Below are 27348 nucleotides of genomic sequence, written 5' to 3' on the forward strand. Positions count from 1 at the left end.
GGTATTTATCACAGGCTGCACTCATGGCGTCCACGCTGTGGCTTAGCGGAGAGCGACATCTGGTGGTCAGAGGTGGAGAATGCAACGCCAGCTCGTGATAGGGTTTTCTGCGTCAGTTAAAAGGAATATTCCACCTAAAAAGTTGAATAATACTACCAACCATTAGAACAGTTTTTATACTACAAATAAAATTATCTTGATGTTGCGGGAAAAAAAAAACTAAAAAAAAGAAAGAAAAAAAATCAATTTATTTTATTTTTACATTTACTGTATTGTAATAGAATGGTGTCTACACTTATCATGACCAAACCGAGCATCACGCATGAACACAGAAAGCTACCCAAACTCTCCAGAAAGACATAGCAAAAAATGGACCGCACTAAAAAAAATCTCTTGAAATATGTATTTTGTAGAAAAATTCATTAATCATAAATAAATAAATAAATATCGAGAAATATCCGTAGTTAACAGGCGACTTGCAATGGTTGGAGCTCTCAATCACCATGTTTGGAAGATACCAGGACGTGTAGCGAGTAAAAAAAAATAAATAAATAAATAAATAAAAAACTTTCATTTTCATTGGATCAATAGTATCAATAAAATTGAAAAAATAAATAAATAAATAAATAAAAAAAAATCATGGTTTGGTCAGCACTTCAGCATATTGGTATGACAGTATTTGTTGCATATAATTTCACTTTAGACGTAGCAAAAATGATACCGTAAGGCCCCAAAACATCCCGTTCACTGAAGCACTTCCCAAACTCCATGCTTGGATATGAACAGCTCGTTTTATCTGGAGCCTCTAGTAGCAGCATCCATAGTCGGTCAGTAGGGGGAACACACGGTGTGAAAATGAAAACATACTTCTTTAACCTGACCTCTGCAGGTAAAAGTTCCTCAAGGTGCATACGACTGAATTTTACTGTACCTTGTATCCTTTAGACGGTAAGTGAAGACGTGGTAAATGTTTGTAGTGGTTAACAAAACAACCTGCAGCCATAGAGAGCCTGGCTGCAGCAGGTAAGCAGGTATTCTGGGCGTGGCTTGAATCTTAGGCGTGTGAGGAAGAGGTCGATTCAGGTGTTTCAACATTCTCGACGACACAGGAAGGACAATTTAACTTGTGTACTCTTTGTAAAGTTTGTAGACCTTCTTCTGAGTATATTTAAAGCACTTTATTTCAAGTTTGCTCGTGCATTTTTTTTAGTTTCCTGACTTAATTGCATTCTTGGGAACGGAAACAAACGAGGTCCAAACTAGGATACATATATATTTTTGGAGCGCGTTTGGAAGATGAACTCCGCCAGATATGAATACGACGTAAGTGTTACAAACTGCTACTTGTTTTCTATGAAATCACCGATTGAGAATGCGTTTTTTTCCATATTAAAAGACGACTTCCTACTCCTTGTTTTTTCCTTTGGGAGAGCTTCTGCTAATGTGATTTAATGAGTAACTCTATGTATGTTTACAAGGTTAGGCCTGGAACATCAGACTTTCCAACCTCTGTTACATTTGGCCCTTGACATTAACTGCAAGATATGACCATCAATATGTTCCCTAGCCTCCTCATTTCACATCTGACCCTCCTTTTATGGAAGTTGAATGACAGATAACTGACCACTTGTCCTGTGTTTTCACTGTCAGACATAGCAGTGACTACTCCCACATTGCTAACAGGATGGAATGGATAATTCATTGAATACTTGACTAAAATAGATAAAAGTATAAAAAAGGGGGCATGGGAATGACACAGGACAACTCCTGCTCCCAGTTGTTGTTCTCAATTCTTAAAAAATTCTTCTATTAGCCATATCTTTCTCAATAACTGTACTAGTTGTATTTAATGTCAGAAACATAAGGGGACAGAAACAGTCCGATAAACAGTCGATTTTCACCCTACTAGTTGTACTAGGAAATGTGTCTAATTTTACTTTCTTAATTTAAAAAGAGTCACAGTAAAGTTTGTCAGCCATAGTGACAAACTGTGTAACTTCAATTGTGTGTCTTGTCCGTTTTGCCCCACTTAAAGGTGTGGTGAGTCTCCAGCAATGAAACCACTGGCAGTCACTTCCAGATCATCCACTGTATATTTTTTCACGGACCATAGCTGCGATTATTAACAGTTATATATCTTAAATGTTTTGAAATATTATCAACTGAGTAGTGAATGTCAAGAGTTGGCCTGTAAGGAGGAATGTTTTTAGGAATCTGGCAGTAATAAGTTGCCTCAGTGGTTTCATATCAAGTAATTTAGGCTCCTTACTGATCACAAAATCCCTTATGCTTCTTGTAGTGCAGTGTAGTGTATTTTAAGAGATAATTGGATGTGAAAACTGCAGAAAGCTTATTTTTCCTAACCTATAGGTCAAATTCTCCTGGAGCATGCATACATTATGTAAATCTCCATCATACACTTCTTGTTTCTACATAATTCAGCCTTGTTTGAGACGCATGAAATACCAGCAGAGAATGTGGGCAGAAAATAGTGTCAAATGGCCAAAGGTGAACTTCACTCTGCAAAGGCATCCATTAATGGTTACAAGAATTTGGTCAGTGCTGCTGAAATCCGCCAGCTCTTTCCTCCATTATTTGACAGCTAACATCTTCATGAAAAACAGCCCTCACGCCTGGAGAAGTACACACTGGAGTGTGCCAATATGTGGTGTTAAGAATGTAAGCAAACAGAGGTTTCAGGCAAAAGAGGCAGCTTTTCTTCTTAATATAACATGACATTTACAAGAAGTCTCTGAGAGAGTAGCTTGTTATCAAAGTACTCACAACTCTAAGTGCTGTCTCCCTGCACAGGGAAGAGTGAGGCGTGTGACACAAACATGTTCTTACTTGACCCCTTCCTTTGGTGGGGACACAGGAAATGACACAAGCAACAAAAAGGACATGCCTCTTGATTCATAAATTCCTGATACTCTTTTGTGATTTCTGTGTTTGATTTTCCCGGATTAGGCTGTGTTATTGCATAAAACAGGATATAGTAAATTTAAATATGTTTCTTTTGCAGTGTAGAATAAGATCAGATGTACATTAGGTCTCAGAAAGTGTGTGTTTAGAACATGACTCATTTTGTTTTTATCCAGCCTTATGTTTGATGAGCTACTATTAGTGTATTCAGTTTTTGACTTAAACAAATTAAGTGAACCCAAATCATTTTTCATCAAAATGTTATTAAAACTAATTTTAACAAGTAATGGTAATTAGAAGCTGAAAAAGTTCAAAAACTTAGTTTTTCTGAGTTGGGTCAACATAGAAAAATAAAGTTATCTGCAAGATGTCTTTATTTGATTGGTTCACACATGCGCCAATAAGCCCTGATCTACTTGGTGCTTTATTCACTTCAGGAACATTTGCAGGCAGATTTTCTCTGGATCTTAACTTTGAAAAAGGAACTGCTCCTTTACAGTTTCCAAAAATGGTTTTAGCAAAGTAATTTATCTTGGCATTTTGTAACTGTGAGTGAAGAGGGAACACAGTGGATATAAGACCCTGCTGTACGTTGAGATGATGTGCAGAGGGCAGGCTGTCTATGCCTTACATGGCACAGACCAGATATCTGTGCTCCTCACTCAGGGTTACAAAATGCTGCCACAGCAAAAAAAAAAAAAAATGATAATCAATCACTGCAGACAAAAAGAACAAAATCAAGTTATCAAAACCTAAGATGCATGAACTTAAAAATAAGATGTAAGGGAAGTTTTGCAAACTCAAAATAATGTAGTTAAATTTACTTATTATAATAAAGTCTGCGTCGCTTAATTTTTTATTTTTTATTTTTTTGAGGCAACAAGTCTCTTTATTACAATTTATTATGTTCTACAGTTTCTTTTTGAAAAATTCCAATAATATCAGAACAGGCCTTATGCATTATAGCTGTAAGTCCAGGGAACTTAAAATACATTATCTCATACATTTAAGTCAGCACAATAGATTGAGAAAGTGATTCATCTTTAGTAATTACAATATCAAAATCTTAAACATGTAGAGTACAGTCAAAGTATGGCTAGTTATGATATGTATATTTTTCTGTATTGAAAACATAAACAATCACATAATAAAATGCCACTTGGTAGGCTTTAAACAACAAACCCATTTTATATTATTATATATAAATTGGCTATACAGTACTGTAGTTTTAATAAGTTTTGTCTTTCTCTTCTAAAAACTGTCAGGAAAAATGTTTTTAATTCAAGAAGTGGCTCTGGTGAAAGTGTTGGTAAATGAAGACTTCTCGTATTGTTAAGTTTTGGTTAATCATTGACAATGAGGTCACCCATCCATAGCTATAGATACTGGATCAAATGGGAAAAATATGATTAATGCAGTCTGTCTGTTCCTTGTTTCTGCAGTGAGTCAGCAGGGTGAGTAAATAGTTCCCTGAGCAAGGCCATGCTGCTTTTCTCTTGGATTTCAGGCCACATGTCAGGGGCAGTCATTGAAACGGAGCAATTCAGCTGAACTAAATATGATGTTAAAGTCAAACCCTTTTTTCTGCACTGAAGGGTGCATTTAAATGAACAGTGGCAGACCTTGGGATGAGTTTGATCTCTGTGCTGTGATATTCAGTTTTACAAGGTTTCCATAAGCCATGAGGATGTACAAATGTCTTTTTCTCACTGCCAACTGCTAAATAACCTCATAAAGCTACTGTTAGGCAAGAGATATTTGGAGTTTTATGTAAGTATGGGGTATTTTAGAGGCTAAATCTCATTGACTTACTTTTATCTGCTGTCTTCAGGCTGGTTTGTTTGGAGGAGACACATGTGTAGTTATTGTAAAAAGCCTGGGGAGAAGCCTGTTGCGGCTCTGGGGGGAGATAAAGTCTGATTAATTGCCTCAAGTTATGCCGCTTGTCACTTGAGGCAGCATCGGTTAGCTCTGTAGATTAGTTTGAATTTTAGGGGGAAAAACATGTCAGCAAGAAGCCAGACAAAAGTGATCGTACCACTTGCCAGCTCAGGGCGAAGGGCTTGAAGCTGTGTTAGCTGCTATTAGCCTGCCTCCTCTGCCAGCTGTCAGGTTGCACTGTGGGGAGTGTAGTCACCTGGTTCAGGTAAAAGGTGAATGCATGGAATCAACTGCACTGCTTCTGCTACTTACAGCTTATGGTGCTCTTGGATAAAAATGTCTGTCACTGTTCAGTTTAATAAGAAAGGGAAAGAATGTTTGATACCAACTTTGTCAACAAGTCACACCCTGTTTCAAGGGTGTTGTGGTCAAGATATTTGTAACCCTGATTGATAAAATCTGGATCCATCTGGTTGGTGAAAATTGCCTTGGTTGTGGGGGCTGCCTGCACAGAAATTTAATGCCACCAAGTAGACATGGCCCTAACTTTGGATAAATAACACAAACTCATTGTTGAACAGTGAACAGCCATACAAGAATAGTATGAAAAGAAATGATAATAATTACAGATAGATTGTTTTGGTTTTTTTCACAGCTAATACTGTAGTCAAAAAAGTGGACAACCAATACTTGGAGCTGATATTTATTTACAATAATAGTGAAAACACTGGCATCAAAATTTGGAATAGGGCTGAACGATTTGGGAAAATAATCTAATTTTTTTTCTGACCAATATTGCAATTTAGCATACAATTTTTTTTTTTTTTTTTTTTTTGGGGGGGGGGGCGTTTATCTTCTGCATTGTTCACTTAACACAAGTTTTAAGTCATTTTATTGTATGACTAACCAACAAAAGATACTGTTAGCATTTAAACAAGTTTTTTTTGCATTTCTTAATTGAAAAAGAAAAAGGAACACATCGAAATTTTACTGACCTCCAGCTGTCAGTAAGAGTAACAAACAATACAGAAAAAAGTGACCAAGGGTTATGACTCTACGATCTACTGGATGGATCTTTGTAGCCCACAGGGTTTTTATTTTTGCTAGAAAAAACAGCATTTTGACTTTTGCTGGTTTTAAGGGAGAACAAGTACAAGTTACTATATTCCCTCCAGGTCTGTGTACATGAAACATTTTTTTTTCTAATTGCAGCCTTTGCAATTTGAAAATTGCATTGCATTATGTTGTGATGTCGGTTTAAAATCGATGAACTGTTCAGCCCTAATTTGGAATAATACAAATTCTGACACTTTACTTGGTTTCATTGCCTATTAACAAATGTTTAATTAACAGCTCCCAGGCTCAGCAGCATGCCATATACAGTTAAATGAGCTCTCAATAATTGCACCTGTAAATGGTCATAGTTCTCTTTATGCTGTTCTCCAGGATTTACAACACATACACTTTTTTTAATGTAAAATGACTTAAAGACATTTTAGCGTGTGATTACCTAAATTAGCATCTTCAACCTGTCTGGTTTAATTTTCCATACCTTTTCAACCCCATGTTAGTTTTTGTTTGTGTGTTTCGTTTTTTTTTTTGTCCCTTTGTAAACATGCATCTAAACATTTTTTTCCTATTTTTGCCCCGACACTGAGTAATCCCCCCTTTTTTGTGTTTTGAAACAAAACTATTTTTAATGAAAGATGGATTTTTCTTTTGTTTCAATATGTTGCATTGTTTCTATAGTGATGTGGCAGTAAGACTTTGATCCACTGTTTGAAAGAGAAACTGAAAATGTATTTGGCAAAATAAATAAATAAATAAATCACACAGTGGGGCTCAGACTTTGGGCTATTATATCTTCCTTCCTAAAGTTGCAAAAGCTCAAATAAAGACAGAAACAGGGCTCACTTCCCTCATTAGTGTGGGCAAAGGCAGCATGGTATGTTGCGGTTTGGCATATCACAACAAGCAGCCCCTTGTTTTTTTTAAGATAGCCATTTTCCTGATACCACAAGAAAACCAGCCTTGTTTTCTTGAGATAACAAGATGGGGAAAAAATGTCACCATAGGAAAACTATATTTGTTATCCTAAGATAGCGTGGAAAATGTTGAGATGCTGTGAAATTGTGTTAATTAACCCGTTATCACTAGAGGTTTCAGTATTTATTAATCAAAAGCAGTTACTGATCACAACAACAAACAGCAGAGTGCATCGATCTGTGGGACTTTGAATGGGCTGACAGATATTAGCAGAAACAATGACGGGGTTTGGATTCATTTACAAGGAGAAATCAACATCTGCTATCACCAAACCAAGTCACAGCCTCCACCTGAGAAACATGTGGGCTTAATACCTGAAAATCAGCTTTTACCACTTTGTGGAAAAGTGTTTCACTATGACTGCAAGAGAGAAAATTGTACCTGGTGTCAAAATCTCATGGAGAAAGCTTTACTAAGACCCTAATATTAGGAAGCTGCAGCCTCAACAAGAACTGTCCAGTGCAAAGCAACACCTGATTCTGAGCGTCTACTTTATGGTTTTATTGCTTTTGATTTGTTTCTTGGTGGAACGAGAGGTTTTGTTTGAAGCTTATACAAGACTTTTCAAAGGAAACTAAGTGAGACAGAAGAGCTAAGATTTATAAGTTGTAGCAAATATTTTTCAGCTTAAAGCACCAAGCTGCTGACACAGCAGAGCTCTCTAAACAGATGCACAGTTGGCCCTCTGCTTGTGTATGCACATGAAGGATCTAATCTGTTATCAGGAAATCAAGAGATCAGAAGTTGTTCTTACTTGTGCTGTTTTCATAAGTTTTAAAAATTGATAGACTTTCAGGAAAAATCCATAGATTTGGGATCAGTACAGAAGATGGCTGATATCAGGTTGCTTCAGTTGATCTGTTTAAGATTGCCAGTTCAAAATGTTTATAATTGATTTTTTTTCTTCTTAGCAAACCTCATTTTCCCAAGCAGTACACTTAAAAGTCATAACTGCAAAGAAACAATTTAAAACAAAACGTCAAAATCAAATTAAGGAAGATGCAGGTGTTGACTGGTGCCATGATCTAAACTTCTTTTAACCGACATCACATCTTCCACGCTCAGATTTTGAAAATTGTTAATTAATAGTGAATCTTACCATCCTTAACAATCACAGATGATGTAAATGAGTTTGTATTTATCTTCTTTAAATAACACATTTATCACTAACAAAACCTAACAAGGGAAGACACCCTGCAAGAGCACCTGGCTGTGCTGTCTGCTGCCAGATGCTTGATGTTTTAAGGGAGACCAGGGAGAATTGCAGCTCCTCTAAAGTTACTATTTACCATAACAGAATGCTTTGTAGATTACCAAGTTTCTTCCATATTGATCGGTCATTTTGATTTACCATTTATCTTTTTTATCACTCACTATAGTATTCATCACCATTTTAACGACAAAATGTGCAGAAAATTTGTGAAAACAAGTCGCAACGCGTAATCTTTTATTTTGAAAGGTCAGCACATACGTTTAAAGGTCCCATATTCTGCTCCTTTTCTGCAGTTTAATATGGATCATTGATGTTTTCATGAAATGGTAGTAACATGTTTTGGTCCAAAAAGCCAATAAATCAAGCACAGCAGCATTGTTTCCAGCTCTCATAGCCCCTCTGTTCAGAACGCTCTGATTTAGTGGGTGTGACCTTCATATGTAAATGAGCCACTGCTGATACCGCCCCGCTCTTCCACGTCACTGAGGGCGGCGCCACGAGCTCCGAGTGCACAATGTTTAGAAAACAGTGAAGCTTGTTTACGTAACGTTGCAGGCTAAAACAACAGGCTAACAGCAGCTAAAGTTAGCATCCTGAAGCTAACACAGAGACAGGGGGGACAGAGGGGAAAAGCTCTTACATCTGCTCCACAGCACACAGCATTTAAAATACTCACATTTCCAGGGTCCCAGGTTTGTTGGAGGATGGTTGGTAATGCGCCTGGATCCAGGACCAGTCTATTCACTAGCCCTCTGTTGTACTGAAAAGCAGTCGGCCACGAAGTGACTAGCACACACACGCACAGTTTTACTGAGTGTAGCTGGAACATTTCCTTGATAAATGAACTCTGGCCACTGAGTCTTGTCTTCTTCCGAGATGGGGAGCTTGTGCATGGAACTATGTGGCTGTTTACAGCCAAAAACAAAGCAGTGATGGCTCTTCAACTTTGGCATTCCCCTCCCGGCTGCTGTCGAGATTTCTCTCCAGCAGCCGGGAGGGGAGTGGGCGGGGAAGGGGTTCGGGGGTATCAGCTCCGATGACCAATCAGGTCAGACTTGCTCCTGATTGGTCAAGAAAGGGAATCGCTGACGTCCCCAAATTCCTAACAGCTCGTTTTACGTCAGGATTTTACATTCACGAGCACGACTAAGTACAGGTTTTGTCATTAAATATCACATTTTGTGGTCTGGGAGGAAAGCCAAAGACCCACAAATTTCACTAAAAGACTTAAAGTGATTTTTGCACAATATAGTACCTTTAACCGTGTCTGTGTTTATGGAGCTCTGCAGCCAGGTACGTGTGTAAATGGTAACTTTATTGGTGTGGAATCTAATCAGAATGATTCATAAAATGACTCATCCAAGAACTGGATCATGACCATCAAGAAACAGTTGAGATTCACCGTCACCTCCAGTACTAGCATCATGGTACTTAGATTATTTTAAAATTAATGAGAAAACTATTTGGAAATACTTTTCTACTAAAGAAAACAAGTCAATGAAATGGATTGGTCTGAACAGTTTTATTTACATTACTTCCTTTTTCCTGTTCCCTCTGCTGATGCTTATTCATGTTTGGACAGAGAAGTGGATCAAATAATTTACATGAATATTAATATTATTAATAAAATAATGTTTTATGTCTTGATAATGTAGATTTGATTTTAATATTAGAAATGTGATTGAATTGGTGATAGGAAAGATCACCCTACAACCTTGGGTAAAGTAGAACCAAGTTTGCATCAGTTTTTTGTGCAAACTTTCTCTTAAAATCCAACATTTCTTCTGCAGTCACAAAGCTACTGGGGTCCAATTGTTGGAGCTTTGTCCTGGCAGAAGTTTTGAAATTCTAAACATTTTTTCATTGACACTAACCCCTGTACTCCTGGTTATTTTGAAGAATAGTTTACATGGACAAGTAGTTGGAAAAATACAGCTACTGTAAGAACATACATTGTTGTGGTAAGAGAAATAATCATGTTGAGACCCTGTACTTTTCAATCAAAACATCTGCCTTATCCAACAATAGATCAGAATTCATGTGGCTGATCTCTTGTGCTCATAGTAAGAACCAGCCTTTGAAACAACCTCCTAGCTCTCTGCCTGAAGGAGACCTGCTGTCTTTTTCTTCAACCACACCTATCAGCGAGTTTCTCACACTTGTTAAACTGGTTCGACTCCTCTGAAATACTCTGCTACACACATGCTGCAGAATCATCGCTTACTTTCTTGTTTACCAGAGATCTTGACTCCACTGAACTTAAAGCCTTTTCTGAAGCCTGCATTATTTCCTGTTGAACATTAACAGTTTGTTCTAGTTCTTGTCAGCCAGTTAAAGCTTTTCTTCATGCTTTCAGTGTTATAAGAAGAACAGTGTTGGAGGGAGCGCAAAACTGGGTCAGTGTTCAACATTGAAAAAAAGGCCACAGATAGTCTGAAAACAAGACAGTATTTCTTTTAGGAGCAAAGAATGAGTTATGATTAAGAGCATGTAATGGTTTTATTAGGCTGTGATCAGGGTGGGCTGAGGCCCTGAAGCGCTTGCTGACCCCATCTCTAATGATTTCCTTCATTCGGGCCCATGATTGCTGTTGGAGATTCCAATTAGAAGCATGTGTGGAGGCCCGGGCCGGGTAAGAATAGGCCTTAATTGCCATGAGTTATCATCTAGACTGGTGTAATTGAGCCCCCATCTTAAGGGGCAGCACATCTGACAAATTGATTTAATACCAAAGTGATTCTCCATCCCTAATGGCACTCGGGCTTCTTCAGGCACTGGATTCATTGTGTGTTGATTACTAAGCAGCCTGAAACCTTTCTCTCAGTCCGCCCACTTGAGAGAGCCCAACAACACACACGTAGTATCGACACACACACACACTAGCGCGCAGCCTGAAGCAACAAGCCCATCATTGCCACAAGGTATCCTGTAGATATTATGCAATTTGTGAATGCATGCATGTGTTCATGAGTGTGGGAGCTCTGTCACATTTACTCAACTGGTTTCACCAGTTTAACAAACATATAGTCGACTCTGCACTCAGCCTGTTGGAACTCGCATCTTTTGACAATTACGCTGAGATGTTTCACGTCACATTTTTTTAATTCTGTCATATCCCCTCAGTTTAAAATACATATTCATGTTTATTTTACACTTTTCCGCAGATGATCGTTGCAGCAAGCTCTAACTTGCCCAACAAATTCCTGTTTGCTTGCTGTTAGCCACAGATCAGTTAGTGAGTCATCAATGCTTTTATGGGATTAGCATGATCACAGTGGTGCACTTGCTGCAGTGATGGAAAATCACATCCATATTATGTCACCGTTGCAAAACTCAGTGTAAATTCTCAGGGGGGATCTTCCATCTTTTACAGCAGATTGAAACATTTTCTCTTGTTAGATTATAGGAAACACATCATCCTGAGTTTTTCACAAGCTAACCAGCAGTGAAACACGCTGAAAAGAGCTTTGATTGTTGTTAGTTTGTGTTCACAGCTGAGAGAAAATCCCAGATGAAAAAACTTTGGTGACAGCCAGAATCATCTTTTACAAAAATAGTTTTTTTTTTTTTTTTTTTTTTTTTAAATAGATGTCTTCAGAATGATTTGTGAATGGGATTTATTGTTAATCTCCTTGCCAGCATTTTGTTTTGTGATGTGCATTTATGCATAAATTTGTCTCTCTTTGTGTCTATTGAGTTACACTTTCCCTATCTTGTGGCACTTTTGCCAAACTGGAAATGAACATTCTTAAAATTTAAAAACAGAAGATTTTTGCGGTCAGAGGTCAAAGTCATGATGGTTATTGGTCTGTATTCATTGCAAACTTCCTGGGGTATGACTTGATTCTACAAGAGTGTGGGAGTATGGGTGAAATAATGAAATGCATAAAGTGATACTGTGTAATTAAAAATGTCAAAGGTCAGCCTCAATTTAAATCAGTTATATCTCGAGAAATGCCTTTCTCAGACGGTAATCATGTCTCACTCTGTTAATTCAACACCTCAGAAACACTTAGAGTACAAACTTTCAAATTTAGCACACATTTCCACTAGATTTTTTTTGTGAATCATTAGAGTTTTGTGTTTGCAGGTCAAGGGTCAAGTTTGAAAAATCCTGGTAGCACTTTGCGTACCTGCTCAAAATACTGAACAAACTTGTGTTTTCTGGTGTTGTATCACTCCTAATGTTGCTGCTGCTGCAACCTCTCTGAAATTAGTGCTGATGTGCTTTCACTGGTATGATATATACCCCCTCTCCCTCATCCTGGCCACCTGGCAACACTTACAGTTTAACTCAGAGGGAAACATTGATGGATGTAAAGCACGAACATAAAACAGCAGAGGCTTCCAGCCGCAGGGCAGCATTTCCAGATCTGTAACTGACATTGATGCTCATCTTAAGATGCAGCCCACACTGCAGGATTACTCTCCGCATTGTTAAGCTTAATCAAAGTTCTTTGTATGTTTGCTGACTGCGTTTCTCTCTTTCTCTGCATCAGGGTCATAATGGCCGTCACGAGCGGATTGATTTCATAACCAACAAAGAGAAGACGTCGAAGAGCAAGGTTGGCATTGTGGTCGGGGTCCTCGTGGGGCTTCTCGTCCTGGCAGCTGTAGCAGCTTTCCTCATTTGGCTGTTTGTCTGTGAGTATAGTTGAAATGTGTCTCAATCTGTCTTTGAATGCAGTGTGAAAACATCAGGAATAGGGAAAAAAAAAAACATGAGACAGACTGTCATAAATTCCTCATAAATGAAGGTTATTCCTGATCAAACTGAAGGAGAAACTCTGAGTATTTATATTTCTACCATCAGTTACTGCCAAGCTGGGCATAACATCAGAAAACTGTAAAGTGGATCATTCCCACTTGTTGTTAAGGCACAGCTCTTTGATATTAAAGTGTAAGAGTGGCTTGTTTGGACTTTGTAATTTCCCATTAGTGTTAGCCTATTTGACAGCTCCGACACTCTCCTTTTAATAATGCATCGGAGAAAAATGTCACAGAGTCCATGGCACAGCTTCGCACGTCTGATAAAAAGGCCTCTGAAGTCTTGATAAACAGCCTCTTGATTCAACTGGCTGTTTTAATTGCTCTGAGAGCCAAACTGTCTTCTCAGTACGACATCACACTTCACAACTTTTAAAATAATGCTCCAAGGCCTGTTTAAAAATCCAGAGTCTTCTCTTTCATCAAAGCCAACCATCATACAGCATTTTGTTGATCAAACACTGAAGTCTCATCTGCCTGTCTCCCCGAAGTTAAAGATGCTGATTCAGAAGCCTCCTTAAGCAAGCAGCTCAGCCCATCAGCGCAGGTCTTCAGCGGGCACATGAAGTTGGTCGATGTGCAGTATAACGAGAAGCTGGAGGATACCAAGAGCAAGGAATTTGCGAATTTAGCGAGTAACCTGGAGGCAATTGTGAGTTTGACACCCAAAGGACATGGCTTTCCTCTTCTTGCTCCTTTCTGCGTTGTTTATTGTGGACTATTTCAAGCACAGTATTACACACGCTTCCCCTTTTCTCACAGAGGATTAGTAGTCAATGTTGTTTGGCATCGTGGAAATGCTTTTTTTTTTTTAATGCCCCTCCTCGTGCACAGAAACTGCTGAAGGCACATTTGCGTGGGTGGAATAAAAACTCTGCACATTCCCTCAGTAATTCCCTACACAGCATCTCCTATTATTGAAAGCAGTGGAGCTGTTTGTAGCACCACTTAGGAGCATGTTTTGATAGCAAAAAAGCATTCACTCAAACACCATCAAGCAAGCACTTGCTCAGTGAAAAGCTACAAAAGTGAGGGTGCTAGGTGAGGATTAGAGTGTAAGTGGTAGACCAGAATATGAGATGACTAGATAAATGGGGAGGCTAAGCTTTATGATGCAGTAGATTCGCACTTCATACCACTAAAAGGACAGCCTTTGAGGAATGCTTTCAGGGACAGGTCACTGTCTTTGACCTCAGGGGTAGAAATTGTAAAGTTTAGATGTGAAGAAACAGAATTACACTAAAATCTTCCATTAGTGATACTACTGGTAATAATCTCAGTACCTGTATGTACAATCAGGCTTATTAGTTCCAGCCTTGGTATTAGCTTCTGGTTGGTCTAAAATGTAACTTGATATTTAGTGCCAGTCAGAGTCAATAATCCAGTTTTACATGTCACTACAGGTAAAAACAAAGAGTGTATCAGAACACCTGTCCTCTCTGCGGCTCCAGCTCCACCTGTCCTTTCAAATTGTCTTACAGCATTTTTTACTCTCTGTGCCTTTTGGATGGCTTTAGTGAAATGGCACATGGTTCATCTGCTATAATGGCATATTTGATGTTGCTGACTTAACTTTTAGAGATAGCCATTTTTGAGGGAAGGCTCTTGATATTTTATTTTACGATAATTGACCATTTTATCCTGTGAACAATCCTTGTCCTCTCCCACCGTGTCATTTTCTGCTTTTATCGCCGAACCAAATGAAACCTGCTCATCCTCTGCAGTCACTCTTTCTTCTTTTTTTCTGACTCTTTTCTCAACAAGCACTTGCTCTAAAGTTAGATAACACTGCACATTCATAAAATATGGCACTGACCTCCATTTAAGACCACAAAGCATGACTGCTGCTTCGACTGAAACAGTTTGCAGCTCTCTGCTGCTGGAGGCAAAGGCAGCTCATTTAGGCTCCTGTTGTAGTGTGCTTTTCAAGGAAGACACATTTTATGTTAACATGCTAATTCAGTTCTTTGTCTTTAGGCCGACAAGTCATGTACATGTTCTTTTCATTGAAAAATACATTTTTTTTTCTTCACAGCTGGAGGAAAGTTACATGAAGGATGAGTTGCTCGCTCAATACCACACTAAGTCTGTAGTGACTGCATTCAGGTACTGTGAAGCTCCTTTTCCACAAACTGCTGTGGAAAAGAAACTGCACCATTAATCATGAACAAATCAAAAGCATTGCTTTTCTGATTTTTGTGGGTTTTTCCAAGTTGATTTGAGTTTTCCTGTCTGATTTCTTTCTGCTCCCACCAGTGAGGGTGTGCTAGCCTACTATTGGTCCCAGTTTGATATTCCAATTGAAGACCTGGAGATTGTGCCAGAGTTTTCCGAGGAGCGGGTGTTGGAGACACTGGAAAATGGCATCAAAAGTCTACGCAGAACAGCCAGCCGCAAAAACATCCAAATCAGTGAAATCACTGCCTCAAGTAGGTCCACTCGGGGAGGAGTCAGTGGGTCACAGAAACGGGAAGATAGGGGTGACTGAACATTAGTTGGCTCCAGATTACACAACAATGAGCACAGATAGAAAGCTGTGAATGCTTTAGTGAATCACAAGGCCACCATTTTCTTTTGGAAAATAAAGCTGTTATTAAATCATACTGCTGTGAGGAAATTGTTGGGTTTGTAAGGTATCTGATCATTCTGGATAGCTGAAACCTGAAGGGAAGCAAATGAAAAGACAACACTTAATTGAAAATATTTTAAACACCAATTCAGTGTTATGCTAACAGTTAGCTTGCTTTAAATCAGCTACTCGCTAATGTTGGGTTAGGATTGAATTAATCTGAATTAAAATTTAAATTTTGATATTTAAAACATTTTAATATTATTTGAAATAGATTTAGAATGAATTAATCTGGAACAGATCCGGAAGATTGTGGGTGAAGAGAGCGCTACTGTTCAGCTGTCAGATGAATATGTGACAGTTTGTCACAGAGTTAGACAGTCTTCTGTGAAAGAGAGTTAATAGATATCATTACGTGACAAAAATCATCTATGACCATGTGAATATGGATCATTGATAGTTTATTTTTGTTGTTTTATTATTGTTTGATTTATTTTTGATTGGTATTACAACTCTTTTTGCTCTTAGCATGTTTGCTTGTTGATGTGTTTTTTTCAATCAATGTATGTGAACATTGGCAACAAACAAAAAAAACAACTTCATGCTAATAAAGCTTATTTTGAATCTTTGAGTTATGAATTTTAATCTGATTTTTAATAGGGATAGACCGATTATCGGTCAGACCGATTATCAATGCCGATATTTGGCATTTTGGGGCATAATGGCATTGGTCTTTTTTTAATCCGACGGCCGATATGAAACCCATTCAAAACTGTGTTGTTTTGGCTCTGATGCTTCTCTGCACAGAATTTCTTCCTGTCTACACTATGGAAGCCCTAAATGGTCATTTAAAATCAGTCCCGTAAAGCCAAACAGAAAATTAATTCAACTGCGTGACATGCCTGTTACATTACATTAGATTACATTCTGTCCAGTTTTATTGCGGTTACACAGAAATTTTGGAAAACTTTATTTACTGTAGAAAACTTAAACTATTTATTTTTTGAAGTTTTTATTTAACTTTATAAAACATGCTGCTAAGTGTGGGAGCTGTTTAATTAACATATGATTGAAGGCATTTGATTCCAGTTAAGTGTTGGAGTTTGTATTGTTCAAAACTTTTTACGCCAATATTTTCACTTTGACAGCAAACTAATATCGGCTTCAAATAACGGTTATCAGCCTCCTTGCCTACTAATAATCAGTTTCAGTATCAGCCCCAAAAAATCCCTAATCTCTAATTTTCAATCTGCATTTTGTTGTAGGTATCTGATGGCTCGTTCAATGTGTTGCCTTAGCTTTGTAACTGGTTTGATTTCTCTTCACCTTTACACAGTTTATTCCCTTTTTTGCTGCTTTTTAGATGTTTGTCAGATACTTGCAACCTGGAGTACAGCAGTATGATTTATAGGGGTATTTGATCTCCCCTCAGTGGGCCTGACGTTGAGGGAAATGGCAGACATGTGAATATGGTCAATTGTCATCTCCTATCAGCCCTGGTATTTGGTATGCTTTCTATTTGTATTACAGAAACTTGCTCGGAGTTGTGCTGATAAGATGATAACAGATAAGCCAGACCTCTTTGCTTGTGCTGCATCTGAGATTGCACATTTTATGTTGTTTGGATCCTCTAATGATATTAGCTGGGCTCTGGCCCGGCTTGAGACAGCCATTTTTCTTCTTTTCTGTCTTCTCAGCATTCACATTGCATTTGTCCACATCCTGGCCACCAGCCAAGCGCTGGCCCCTGTGACTCAGTGGTTTTGGTGCTCTTTAAAATGATTTCTGTTGGTACGATTTGATGCTGCTGTCCCAGATAGTAAGACAGAGATGTATGGCTTGCTGCTGTAGGGCAAGGTGAGATGAAGCAGAAAGAGCTACACACCATCACCAGTCCCCTTAACCGCGGGGAAATGGGACAGAAAATGTGCAACCCAAATATTTTGGGCTCATGTATCAAATTCTATCAACATCCCAATGTTAGTGACCCATCCTTACCTTTCCTCCTGTCCCCCCTCCTCCTCTCTTTCTCTCTGTCTGTCCCTGTCTCCTCTCTTTCTCCAGGCACAGATCATCGCATGGCCAGGAACCCCAGAGCCAGTGAGTATGGCGTGTCCCGTTTCAATCACTTGCAGTTGTAATTTTCCAGCTGGCTAGATGCACACCCTCCTGCCAGTGTGTAACGAATGGCTGGTCCAGTCTGTCCTGTACATGTGCTGCTCCAGTCAGAGATTGAGAACTCTGTGTCAGGCTAGAGCCAGCCAGTCACGGTGCCAGACACTTTTCTTTGACACTGTCTGATGATTTATAACACTAGGATGATTAGACCATATTACATTACCATATAGCTGTGCTATTCTTACATTAATCTGTCTCTATATATGCTTATAGCAAAAAGGTTGGATTAAAAACGTGAACACATTGTGCTTAAATGTGTTGTTGGTAATGAGCAATTCCCTCTTTTATGATGTAAGATGCATTTTTTAGGAAAACTAGGGAAACAGAAAATTTTGAAAATTCAGGAAGCTCTTTCATTAAGATTTCGAAAAAAGGATTTAGACACTGCTGTTGCCATGTCACCCTCTCATGCTCACTGCATAATATAAGCAATGTTGTTCTTCCCAGAGGAGTGTTTCTTTCGCCTGGAGGCTGAAGAACAGCCAAAGGAATTTGTATCACCAGGGTACCCCAAAGCCTACCCAGCCAGATCTCGGTGCCAGTGGCAGATCCGAGCTGCAGTGGACAAAGCCATATTTGTCACTTTCCCTTTCTTCAACATTGAGGATGACTGTTCTGATGACTTCATCGCAATATATGACTCTTTGAGTCCGGATGATTCTCAGGCTATCACAGAGTAAGTCACAAAGAAAGGCAGGGATTCTGTTTAAAGGTGAAAACTTGGTGATAAAAAAAGACCATGTTTTACTGTCATACTGTTGGATTGATACACTCGGAATCTTTCACTGATGCACCAGCCCTCTGAAAACAAATTAAGTTACTCATTTTGGTCCCGTAGTATGTTGCCTCATGATTCAAAACACATTTTAATTGAGCCTGACACCTCTTGTCACAGTTTTGTTTGTTTGATCACCAACATTGTCTCATTTTTAAGCCTTCTTATTCAGAAAGAGGGAAACAGTTGTTTTGATTAACAAGAAGAAAACAGCAAAGAATACTTTTTATTTGACTGAAATGTTGCAAAGGGATTTAGGAGTACAAACTGTTTCAATGTGGGTGGAAAACATATTTTACTTGATTCCTTTCACTGGATTTGAGATTGCAACTTTCCCTATTTTTTTCCTTTCTGGCCCTGAAGCCTTTAGTGCTGCATGTCCCATTTTATTGTTAACTTTTGAGACCTCAGTGAGATTGAGTTGGCTCAAAAAGACCTCTCCTTTCAAATCTGTGATGGGTGCCAAGCTGAATCCTGCTACACCACTGTGTGTAATTGCACAAAGTCTACGAGAGGAGGGGGCGACGATTCTGATACTACAGGCTCCTGATGCTACAATCAGATGTAGCTGCAGGCAATTTCAAACCATTGCCAAACAAATATGTGTTACCAAGTGATGCATAAAAATTTTATAAAGCTATTGAGCGATCTGCTTTATCCAAGGTGACATGGGGTTTATGAGAGCCATAATATAATACTCTATAATGACATTATTTTACTGGAGTTAGATGTATTGCTGCTCTTGCAGCGTCATTCACACCTTCATTGCTCTGCCGCCAGCAGTCCTGAAACTTTTTGCTAATGTCCCTAATCTTTGACTTTGAAACTCCACCTAAGCAATTTCCATCCTGCCCTGGCAAATCTCTTCTTGTTTATCTCTTTCTCCTACCTCTCACTGCTTATCTATTGATCTCCCTCCAAATGATTTTTTCTTAAGCTTTTGAAACTTGTTTGCTGAATGGATATTTTAGTGCACCTGACTCAAGGATGTTGCCCATCCTTACAGAAAAAAAGCAGAACTCCATTCAGTAAAAGCTTCAGATGTTAAGCTTACTACTCTTTGTTGCAAACACCTTTTGTTCTGGTCCCATAACTGTATCTGATTGTTGCACCATCTGTCTTGATCATCTGCAGGAAGTGTGGTCAGAGGCCACCCTCCAACCCTCTGGAGGTGTCTTCATCTGGAAATATCATGCTTATTAACATGATTACTGACAGTCTTGTGCAGAAGCCTGGATTCAGAGCAGAGTATTCAGCCATCCCCAGATCTAAAGGTAGTAAACCACCTTAACATCTCTTTAAATGAATGGAGTCAGGAATATACATTTTTTTTTCATTTGGGGTTTGCGAGAGTGTGTCTTAATTAAATCACAAGAAATTAAAATGTGTTAATATGTGATGTCTTCAGTTAAAGTCTGCGGTGGTGAGCTCTCCGAAAGTGGAGGAAGCTTCACCTCCCCTCTGCATCCCAGTTTCTATCCTCCTGCTGTGGACTGCAAGTGGACCATCAAGGTTTGCAACATGCTCTTTTCTCTGCCCCCCTCCCATACCTGAAACCCCTTCATCCACCTCCCCTCTCCTCCTCCTCCTCCATCCTTAGCCTGCCATGAGAGGAATGCTGAGGCAGCACTGTAGAAGCCAAGCTGTTCAGTACCTCTTCTATCTTCATCTGTCAGAGCGCTGTTGCTGCCGCAGCTCTAGCTGAGCTGCAGTGTTTTGTATGCTAGTGTTTTATGCCTGTGTGTGTGTGTGAGTGTGTGTGTGTGTGTGTGTGTGTGTGTGTGTGTGTGTGTGTGTGTGTGTGGGCATGTGTTCACCTATAGTCTGGGTGAGTTGCAACTTGTCTGCTTGCATTTACACGGCTAAAGACACATGTCTTGATGTGTAGGAGGAGGAGTGACATGCGTGGTAAATACGGTTGCTATAAACCAATCAGGTCTTCATCTGTGCTGCAGGTCCCTGCTGGGAAGAAGGTGCGGGTGAAGTTCATCATGTTCCGCATGAAAGAGCCCGGGGTGGACATACGTGTGTGTCACAAAGACTATGTGGAGGTTATGGGCACCAAGTAAGACTTAAACTCATTAAATGATACTCGAAGCAGTGTGTGGTAAACATCCATCACTGTTAACAGACTGTGGTGCAATTTTCTGAGCAATTACTCACATTTAAGGAACTCTCACTTTCACTTTCACTCCAAATAAGACTGTAAGATGATCAAACTGAACTGTTTTTTGATGTGTACTTTAATTGCTTGAGTTTCCTGCACTGTCAGGCATCATTTAAGTGTTGTTGCCATTTTCTCGACTCGCAGCAGTTACTTCTGGAAAGTCATCATAACGAAGAGATGCAAAGATCTGAAAATGAATAATCACAATTATAATGTTGTTTTGTGTTAAAACAAGCAAAGAAAGCATATGCCTCTAAAGAACTTACATATGAAATTTAGAAAATCATCTGGATTTCCCTTTTCTTGTGTTGCAGGTATTGTGGAGAAATGTCCTCATTGGCTCTGACCAGTGACACCAACGTTCTCGAGGTTCATTTCCACTCTGATGAGTCGTATACTGACAAAGGCTTCAACGCAGAGTACAGAGCTTACGACCCGTCAAATCGTGAGTCTTGTGTGGCACCCACATTTACTTGGCATTCAGTAAGATTGGCGTGTAATGTTGTGTCGTGACAGTGACACTCATAGCCTGCCATTACAGGACGAGACATGGGGAGTAACTGTGTCGTCTGAGAGACTACCAGGCGGTGTCTGACTGACAGTCAAATAGAGCTGTTTAGTGGTAGAGGCTTAGAAACTGCAGCAGTGAAACTCAAGAGCTAGACTAATCACCAGAGAGCTTGTTTATTGGGTCCATTTTATTTGCCACTGTCAGTCAGGAGCACTCCACTTTCAATACCCTCTGCTCTTTATGTTGTCTCCCGGTTTGAGCAAAATGGATTTATAATTGCTCTGATCAACAGGGACAAGCATCGGCAACATGATGGATGCTGCAAACATACACTGTCACTCCCTCTCGCTCAATTTGTCATCACGGTCTTGCTTTCGTTTTTTCTGTTAATTTGTTTCTTTCCTGTTTTTTTTTTTTTTTTTTGAGCAGCTTGCCCCAACCAGTTTGCCTGTGCATCCGGTATCTGCATCTCTCAAGACCTGAAGTGTGACGGCTGGAACGACTGTGGTGATATGAGTGATGAGATGAAATGCAGTAAGTTCCCCTTTAAACAATCTCACACATTTTCAGGTTTTCTGAATTTCTCTTGACTACATCCTCCTCCCTGCAGCTTTAAGGTTGTAGTTTGACACACTAGCAAATACTACTTCCTTTTTTGCCAAGAGGTAGAGCTTCAGATCAATAGCACTCTTATTTACTGCTTGTTATGTCTAAGGCTACAACCAGCAGCCAGTTAGCTTAGCTTAAAGACTTCATACAGTCTTTAAGGGAACATTTAGCTTGGCTTCAGAAAGGGCACAAAATTTAAACAGTAAAACCAAAGACTGACCAATTTATGGAGGATGAGGTACAGACTGTTTCTTGGCCTGAGCAGGGATTTCTTGGCGTTGTCATTGTGAGTTAGCTTCACACTCCGGGAAGTTTCTTTAAAAGTGTGCCTCAGACAAAACCCTCTGACAAGATACAACTTTTTATTTTCCACAAAATAAAAAAACACAATTGAAGAATTTTATTTTAGATGCCTTAAAAGTAGTTGTAGAAAAACTTTAACCTTGACAGAACCAGGCAAGTAGTTTTAAGTCAAAGTGCTAGGCTAACTAACAAAGTAGCACAGCCATCTAGCTGAGCTGATTGTTTGCTCTCTAAAAAGGAGTTTCATTTTTCTCATCTTAGCCTTTGGCCTCTTTTGATTCTTCACAAAACAACTACATTTAAAAAAAAAAGATGCTCTATTACTGAAACCTTAAGCCGTCATCTTCCCTTTATTATCTTGTGACCTGTTAGCAGTATTCCTTTATGTTGGTGAGATTCACTTCTCCACATCTTGCTGTTGACAACCTTGCATTTTTTTTGCCCCAGAGTGTGAGCCTGAGCAGTTTGCCTGCGATAACGGTCTGTGCAAACCCAAAATCTGGGTGTGTGATCGGGTCAACGACTGCGGGGACAACAGTGATGAGCAACAATGCAGTAAGTGTTTTTGTCTTTAAGCACTCTTTGGGGACACAAACCCTATCTAATGCTAGGCTAATCGTGCTAACATTAAAGGCACATCACCGCTAATGTGCTGGTCACTGACTCCTGGGCTGTGCTGTCATTATTGTATCAGTAATGGAGTTTGTTTGCAGCCTTGCACAATTTGCTGATCGCCCATCCGTATGCTTAATCATTTGTAATACACAGAGGGAGAATGCAGAGAGAGGCTAATGTCCACCATGGCTGCGCAGCTAATGTGCTTCTGAAAGTTAGCTTGTCCTCTCCTTATTCAACTTTTAATTCTTAGTATTTGTAATTTGCTCATCACTGTGTGTCACCTCCAGGTTGTGAGGAGAATGAGTGGCGCTGTGGTGACGGCCTTTGTCTGCCTCAGGACGTTGTGTGCGATGGTAAGAAGGACTGTGAGGACGGGGGCGACGAGGCCTCTTGTAAAGCATGTAAGTGGCTACACTCGTTCTTTTCCAAACACTTGAGCATCTGAAGAAATCTCACCCGAGTGATTTAAAAGCATGTTACACAAACCATTAAGCAATTAACCTTCCCCCACAGCTCAGTAAAGAGTTGAGTCTCCAAAAAAAAGAAAAAACCTACAATAAAGAATTTGTTCTTCATTCGAAGTAATTTTCACTGTTAACATTCTTTTATCATTTCCTCCTACTCTCTGCTTCATTCTTTATCAATTTCCCTTTCGCTCACACACACACACACGCGCGCACACACACACACACACACACGCACACAGCACTCCTGTATTTCCTTTTGATTTTCACTTCTCTGAATAAAGAGGGATATTAGACCTCAACCCCAATCAATACCCCCAATCAATGCAATCTGCTCCTCAATCACTATGCATTGTGCATTCAGAGCTCACGGTGAAGCCTCACTGATTGCATAGTCTTCTGCTACTTTAACCTAGCTCTGCTCCAAAGCTGTGATTGAAACATATGTTATATGTGTTTTGAATCTGGGACCTGTCTGTGCCCCGCCATAGCTCCAGGTATCTGCTCTGACTACAGCTTCAGGTGTGAAAACAGCGAATGTGTCAACAAGGTGAATGCCGAATGTGACCGCATCGACGACTGCTCTGATAGCTCAGACGAGGAAAACTGTGGTAAGAAATGATTTCCCCTGCCTTACAAATTTCAGCTTTTACATTTCTTTCTCTGAGCTGAGAGTGGATCTAATCTTTTCAGTGTCATTCAAATAGATTACAGAAGAGCTGGTTGAGCAGCGGGTTTGGCTGTCTGTTAGAAAAGAGCCCCAGGCCTTGACTGCTTTATTTATTTCATTCTTCTTTGAAAGCTGCTCTTGTCATCTCTGAAGTTGTATTTTTTTCCCTCCATTTAAGCCTCAGGGTGTGTCTGTGCGTTTTTTTCTTGATCAGTTAATATGGCAGTATGCCTTATTTGGATTCCAAAGAGCAGAAGAAGCACCCAAAACCAGGGCCTGACATCATGATGGCTTCAAGTCAGCTTAATCTCATTTCAGATTCCGTCTCTCTGATCATTTCTGCCGGTTGTAGCTCGTATTTTAAACCCACAATCCAGTGCTCCTCCCCTCTCATTGCATTTTCTGTTTTATGCCAGACTGTGGTACCAGGCCATACAAGCTGAACCGTATCGTGGGAGGGCTGAACGCAGAGCTCGGGGAGTGGCCGTGGCAGGTCAGCCTCCACTTCCAGACCTATGGACATGTATGTGGAGCCTCCATCATATCAGAGAGGTGGCTTCTGTCTGCGGCCCACTGCTTTGTCACCAGCAGCCCATTGTGAGTCACAGCTAAAGCACCCAAAACACTCCACACATGTTAAAAGCTGGACTACGCCATCCACATCCAGCTCTGTTCTTTGTATAAACTGTTATTGTTTCCTTCAGATTTTATTATTCATCCTGTTATTTAACATTTTATAAGATCTCATTATGCAGTGCTCTCATGCACTTTCTGCTGGAAAAATAGAAGAGCTGTGAACAACAGAGGACCATTTATATACAAATTGCAAAGTCTGAAAATTAGCCCCTGATGATGCAGTTAATTCAGAAGAACCTTGGGGGGGCTAAATTTACATCTCATCCATGAAATTTATGAAGCTGCAATTATGACAGGAGCCTGTAGGTGGAGCACTTACCATGCTGTTAGCCAGGGAATGTGTATGCATCTTCACTGGCTCCTGGCTGTTGTTTACATTCACTTTACACAAAGCCATCATTTGATCTGAAACGTTTTCTAGATTTGATACTCAAACCCTCTAAGAAGGAGTCCTTCACAGTTATAGATCATCTTAGAGAGTATGCAATTCTGCTGTTTTGGTTTTTGTTTTTTTTACTGGATTTCCAACAATATCATGAAAAGTGAGTGTAACTCAGTAGATTTATAACCAGGCAAACACTACCTGTGTTGCTACAAATGTGTGTTTTTGCAGAAACTCTAACCTTTAAATTGCACATGCTGCAAGGCCTGTAATTGAACATTGGACACCTGGTGATGACATTATAACCCCCCATCCTGGTTCAATCCCGAACAGGAAAATAACCTTTCCCCTGTGATCCTACAACAGGAACTATGATGCATCCCAGTGGCTGACCTACAGCGGCATGCAGGACCAGTACAAGCAGGATGACGTCCAGCGCATCGGAGTGAAGAGGATCATTGCCCATCCAGACTACAACCAGATGACCTTTGACTATGACGTTGCACTGCTGGAGCTCAGTCAGCCGCTGCAGTTCACCAACACCATCCAACCCATCTGCCTACCCGCACACTCCCACGTCTTCCCTGCAGGCATGTCCTGCTGGGTCACAGGCTGGGGCGCACAGCGAGAAGGAGGTATTGTGCTGGAGGTTTTCTTTTTGTTTTTCACTGTGACTGATTATTAGAGTAATTTCGAATATTTATGCTGTTATTCCTCAATTACGGGTGACCCACTCTCCAACTGTGTTTTTCTTTTTTTGCATATCCAACTCACATCAAAATTGAAACGTTCCACTCCTCCCCCCATCCTTCTCACAATTAGCTATTCATCTCCATCCTTTATCTTCTCTCCCTGCGTGCTTCATTCTTCTTCTTTTCCTTCATCTCTTCCTGTCGTCTTCTTTCTTTCCTTTAATATCTCTCCCATTTCTTTATCTCTCCCATCATGACATACTTCTCTTCTGCTCAACCCACCCTCCTTTTTTCCTCTCATCTTTTTCTAATCTGCTCTATTCCATTAAGCCTTCTTCCATATCCATATATCAAGACAGACATCGGCTCTCCTGGGAAGCCTCTTAAACCTTCATTAGCTACCACTAATCCAGCCCATTAACGCCTTTGATGTTGGTGACGAACACAAAGGTCACGTGGCGGAGCGCTGACCTCTTTGTCTTGCTCTTGCAGGTCAGAAGACACGGCTGCTGCAGAAGGCATTGGTGAAAATCATCAACGACACAGTGTGTAACGTGGTTACCGAAGGCCAACTCACCTCCAGGATGCTCTGCAGCGGATTCATGACTGGAGGAGTTGACGCCTGCCAGGTGAGACATGTTTTCCAGCCTGGAGGGTGGATGGAGATGAGTTTCCACCACATATGGATTTTCCAACCTGTGTAATTATCTTGCTCTCACATCCAAACCCCACCTGATAACCATTCTTCACCATTCTCTGATCCAATCACCAGGGGGACTCTGGCGGGCCCCTGGCGTGTTTCGAGGAGAGTGGGAAGTGGTTCCAGGCCGGCATCGTGAGCTGGGGCGAGGGCTGCGGTCGTCGGAACAAGCCCGGTGTGTACTCACGCGTCACCAGGCTAAGAGAGTGGATCAGGAAGGAGGCAGGAGTCTGAGGATGATGTGAGGGATGCAGAGCGAGGACCAAAGATGAAACGTTTGAGTCTGATTCAGGAAAAATCTCCAAGCTTTGTTCTTAGAACAACAGACTTGGACAACTGTTGCATGGACTTGGCTCCTCGCATGGACGCACTTTATATTTGTTGCCAACTCCCTTTAAACCCCACTCCTACCACTGACACACTCACAGGAACATACACTTACATAAAAACCACTCCGACTCATATTTTGTAGTTTTTAAAGTGAGTTTTGACAAAGTGTCTACCCCTACACAGATATCACTCTCCTTCACTGGTGAACTCTACATTAGTACATAAAATGAAATATTCATTTTCTGGGAATTTTTTTTTCCAGCATTGTTTTTCTAAATAATGATATAAAATTTTACAGTTTAATGATGTTTTTACCCTTTGAATTGTATATTTCTTAACAGGTGCCATGGGATGCAGTAAATGTTGCACTTTGCTGTAAATAGCTTTTAATGTAGGGTTTTATTTATCAGTTATCCCCTGTATACAGACGTTTTTATCACCTGAACATTCATGCATTATTCTCTTTTCCAAAGCATGGTTCAAGTTTTCAGATTGATTACATTTTGTTGTCTTCCTATCTGCCAGGCAGCCCACAGTCTCAGTTTTATTAGTTATCGACTAAAAACATCTTATAGGGACATCAACATCATGGATAGCTGAAATTAAAACAAGAAAAACAAAATTAAAAAAGAGCATTTTAATATCATACTAAATGGAATGAAAAGCTGGAGCAGCCTGGAAGGTAAAAAAAAGGACTCATCAATTTAAAAGCCAACGAGTTGCTCTGGAAATTGGCCAGCAGTAATGCTGAGTACGACAGATTTGTGAGCAGAAACTTCAGCGTGGTTCCTGATGACGGACCTGAGTCTGAGACTGGAGTGATGCTGAAGTTGTTCTTAGTTGTTATTGATCAGAGCATGGGTCCTCTATCAGTATTGCTATTACATATTTACACATGCTGACTGGCCTTGGCTG

General features: G+C 40.0%; 1 protein-coding gene across 1 annotated transcript; it reads left to right on the plus strand.

Annotated features, from left to right (window-relative positions):
- Positions 1–980: 980 nt before the first annotated feature.
- On the plus strand, positions 981–27348 carry st14 (ST14 transmembrane serine protease matriptase). The gene is made up of 19 exons (XM_074682976.1): positions 981–1323; positions 12562–12706; positions 13321–13481; positions 14865–14935; positions 15086–15258; positions 17463–17498; positions 18024–18252; positions 19486–19625; positions 19760–19863; positions 20307–20416; positions 20833–20963; positions 21459–21563; positions 22389–22496; positions 22847–22960; positions 23515–23634; positions 24110–24290; positions 25078–25346; positions 25896–26032; positions 26176–27348. The coding sequence occupies exons 1-19, from the start codon at positions 1297–1299 to the stop codon at positions 26335–26337; spliced, it is 2523 nt and encodes an 840-aa protein (XP_074539077.1). The 5' UTR covers positions 981–1296; the 3' UTR covers positions 26338–27348.

This window comes from Halichoeres trimaculatus, unplaced genomic scaffold, assembly GCF_033239565.1.
Source record: "Halichoeres trimaculatus isolate MK-OKI-2021-1 unplaced genomic scaffold, fHalTri1.1 fHalTri1_scaffold_12, whole genome shotgun sequence".
Classification (NCBI taxonomy): Eukaryota; Metazoa; Chordata; class Actinopteri; order Labriformes; family Labridae; genus Halichoeres; species Halichoeres trimaculatus.

Excerpts from the sequence above, each read along its gene's own strand:
- st14 (XM_074682976.1), top strand. The coding sequence starts at position 1,297 with ATGAACTCCGCCAGATATGAATACGAC. Across the intron at positions 13,482-14,864 it reads CGAGTAACCTGGAGGCAATT|CTGGAGGAAAGTTACATGAA; the intron begins GTGAGTTTGACA and ends TTTTCTTCACAG. Across the intron at positions 25,347-25,895 it reads GGGCGCACAGCGAGAAGGAG|GTCAGAAGACACGGCTGCTG; the intron begins GTATTGTGCTGG and ends TTGCTCTTGCAG.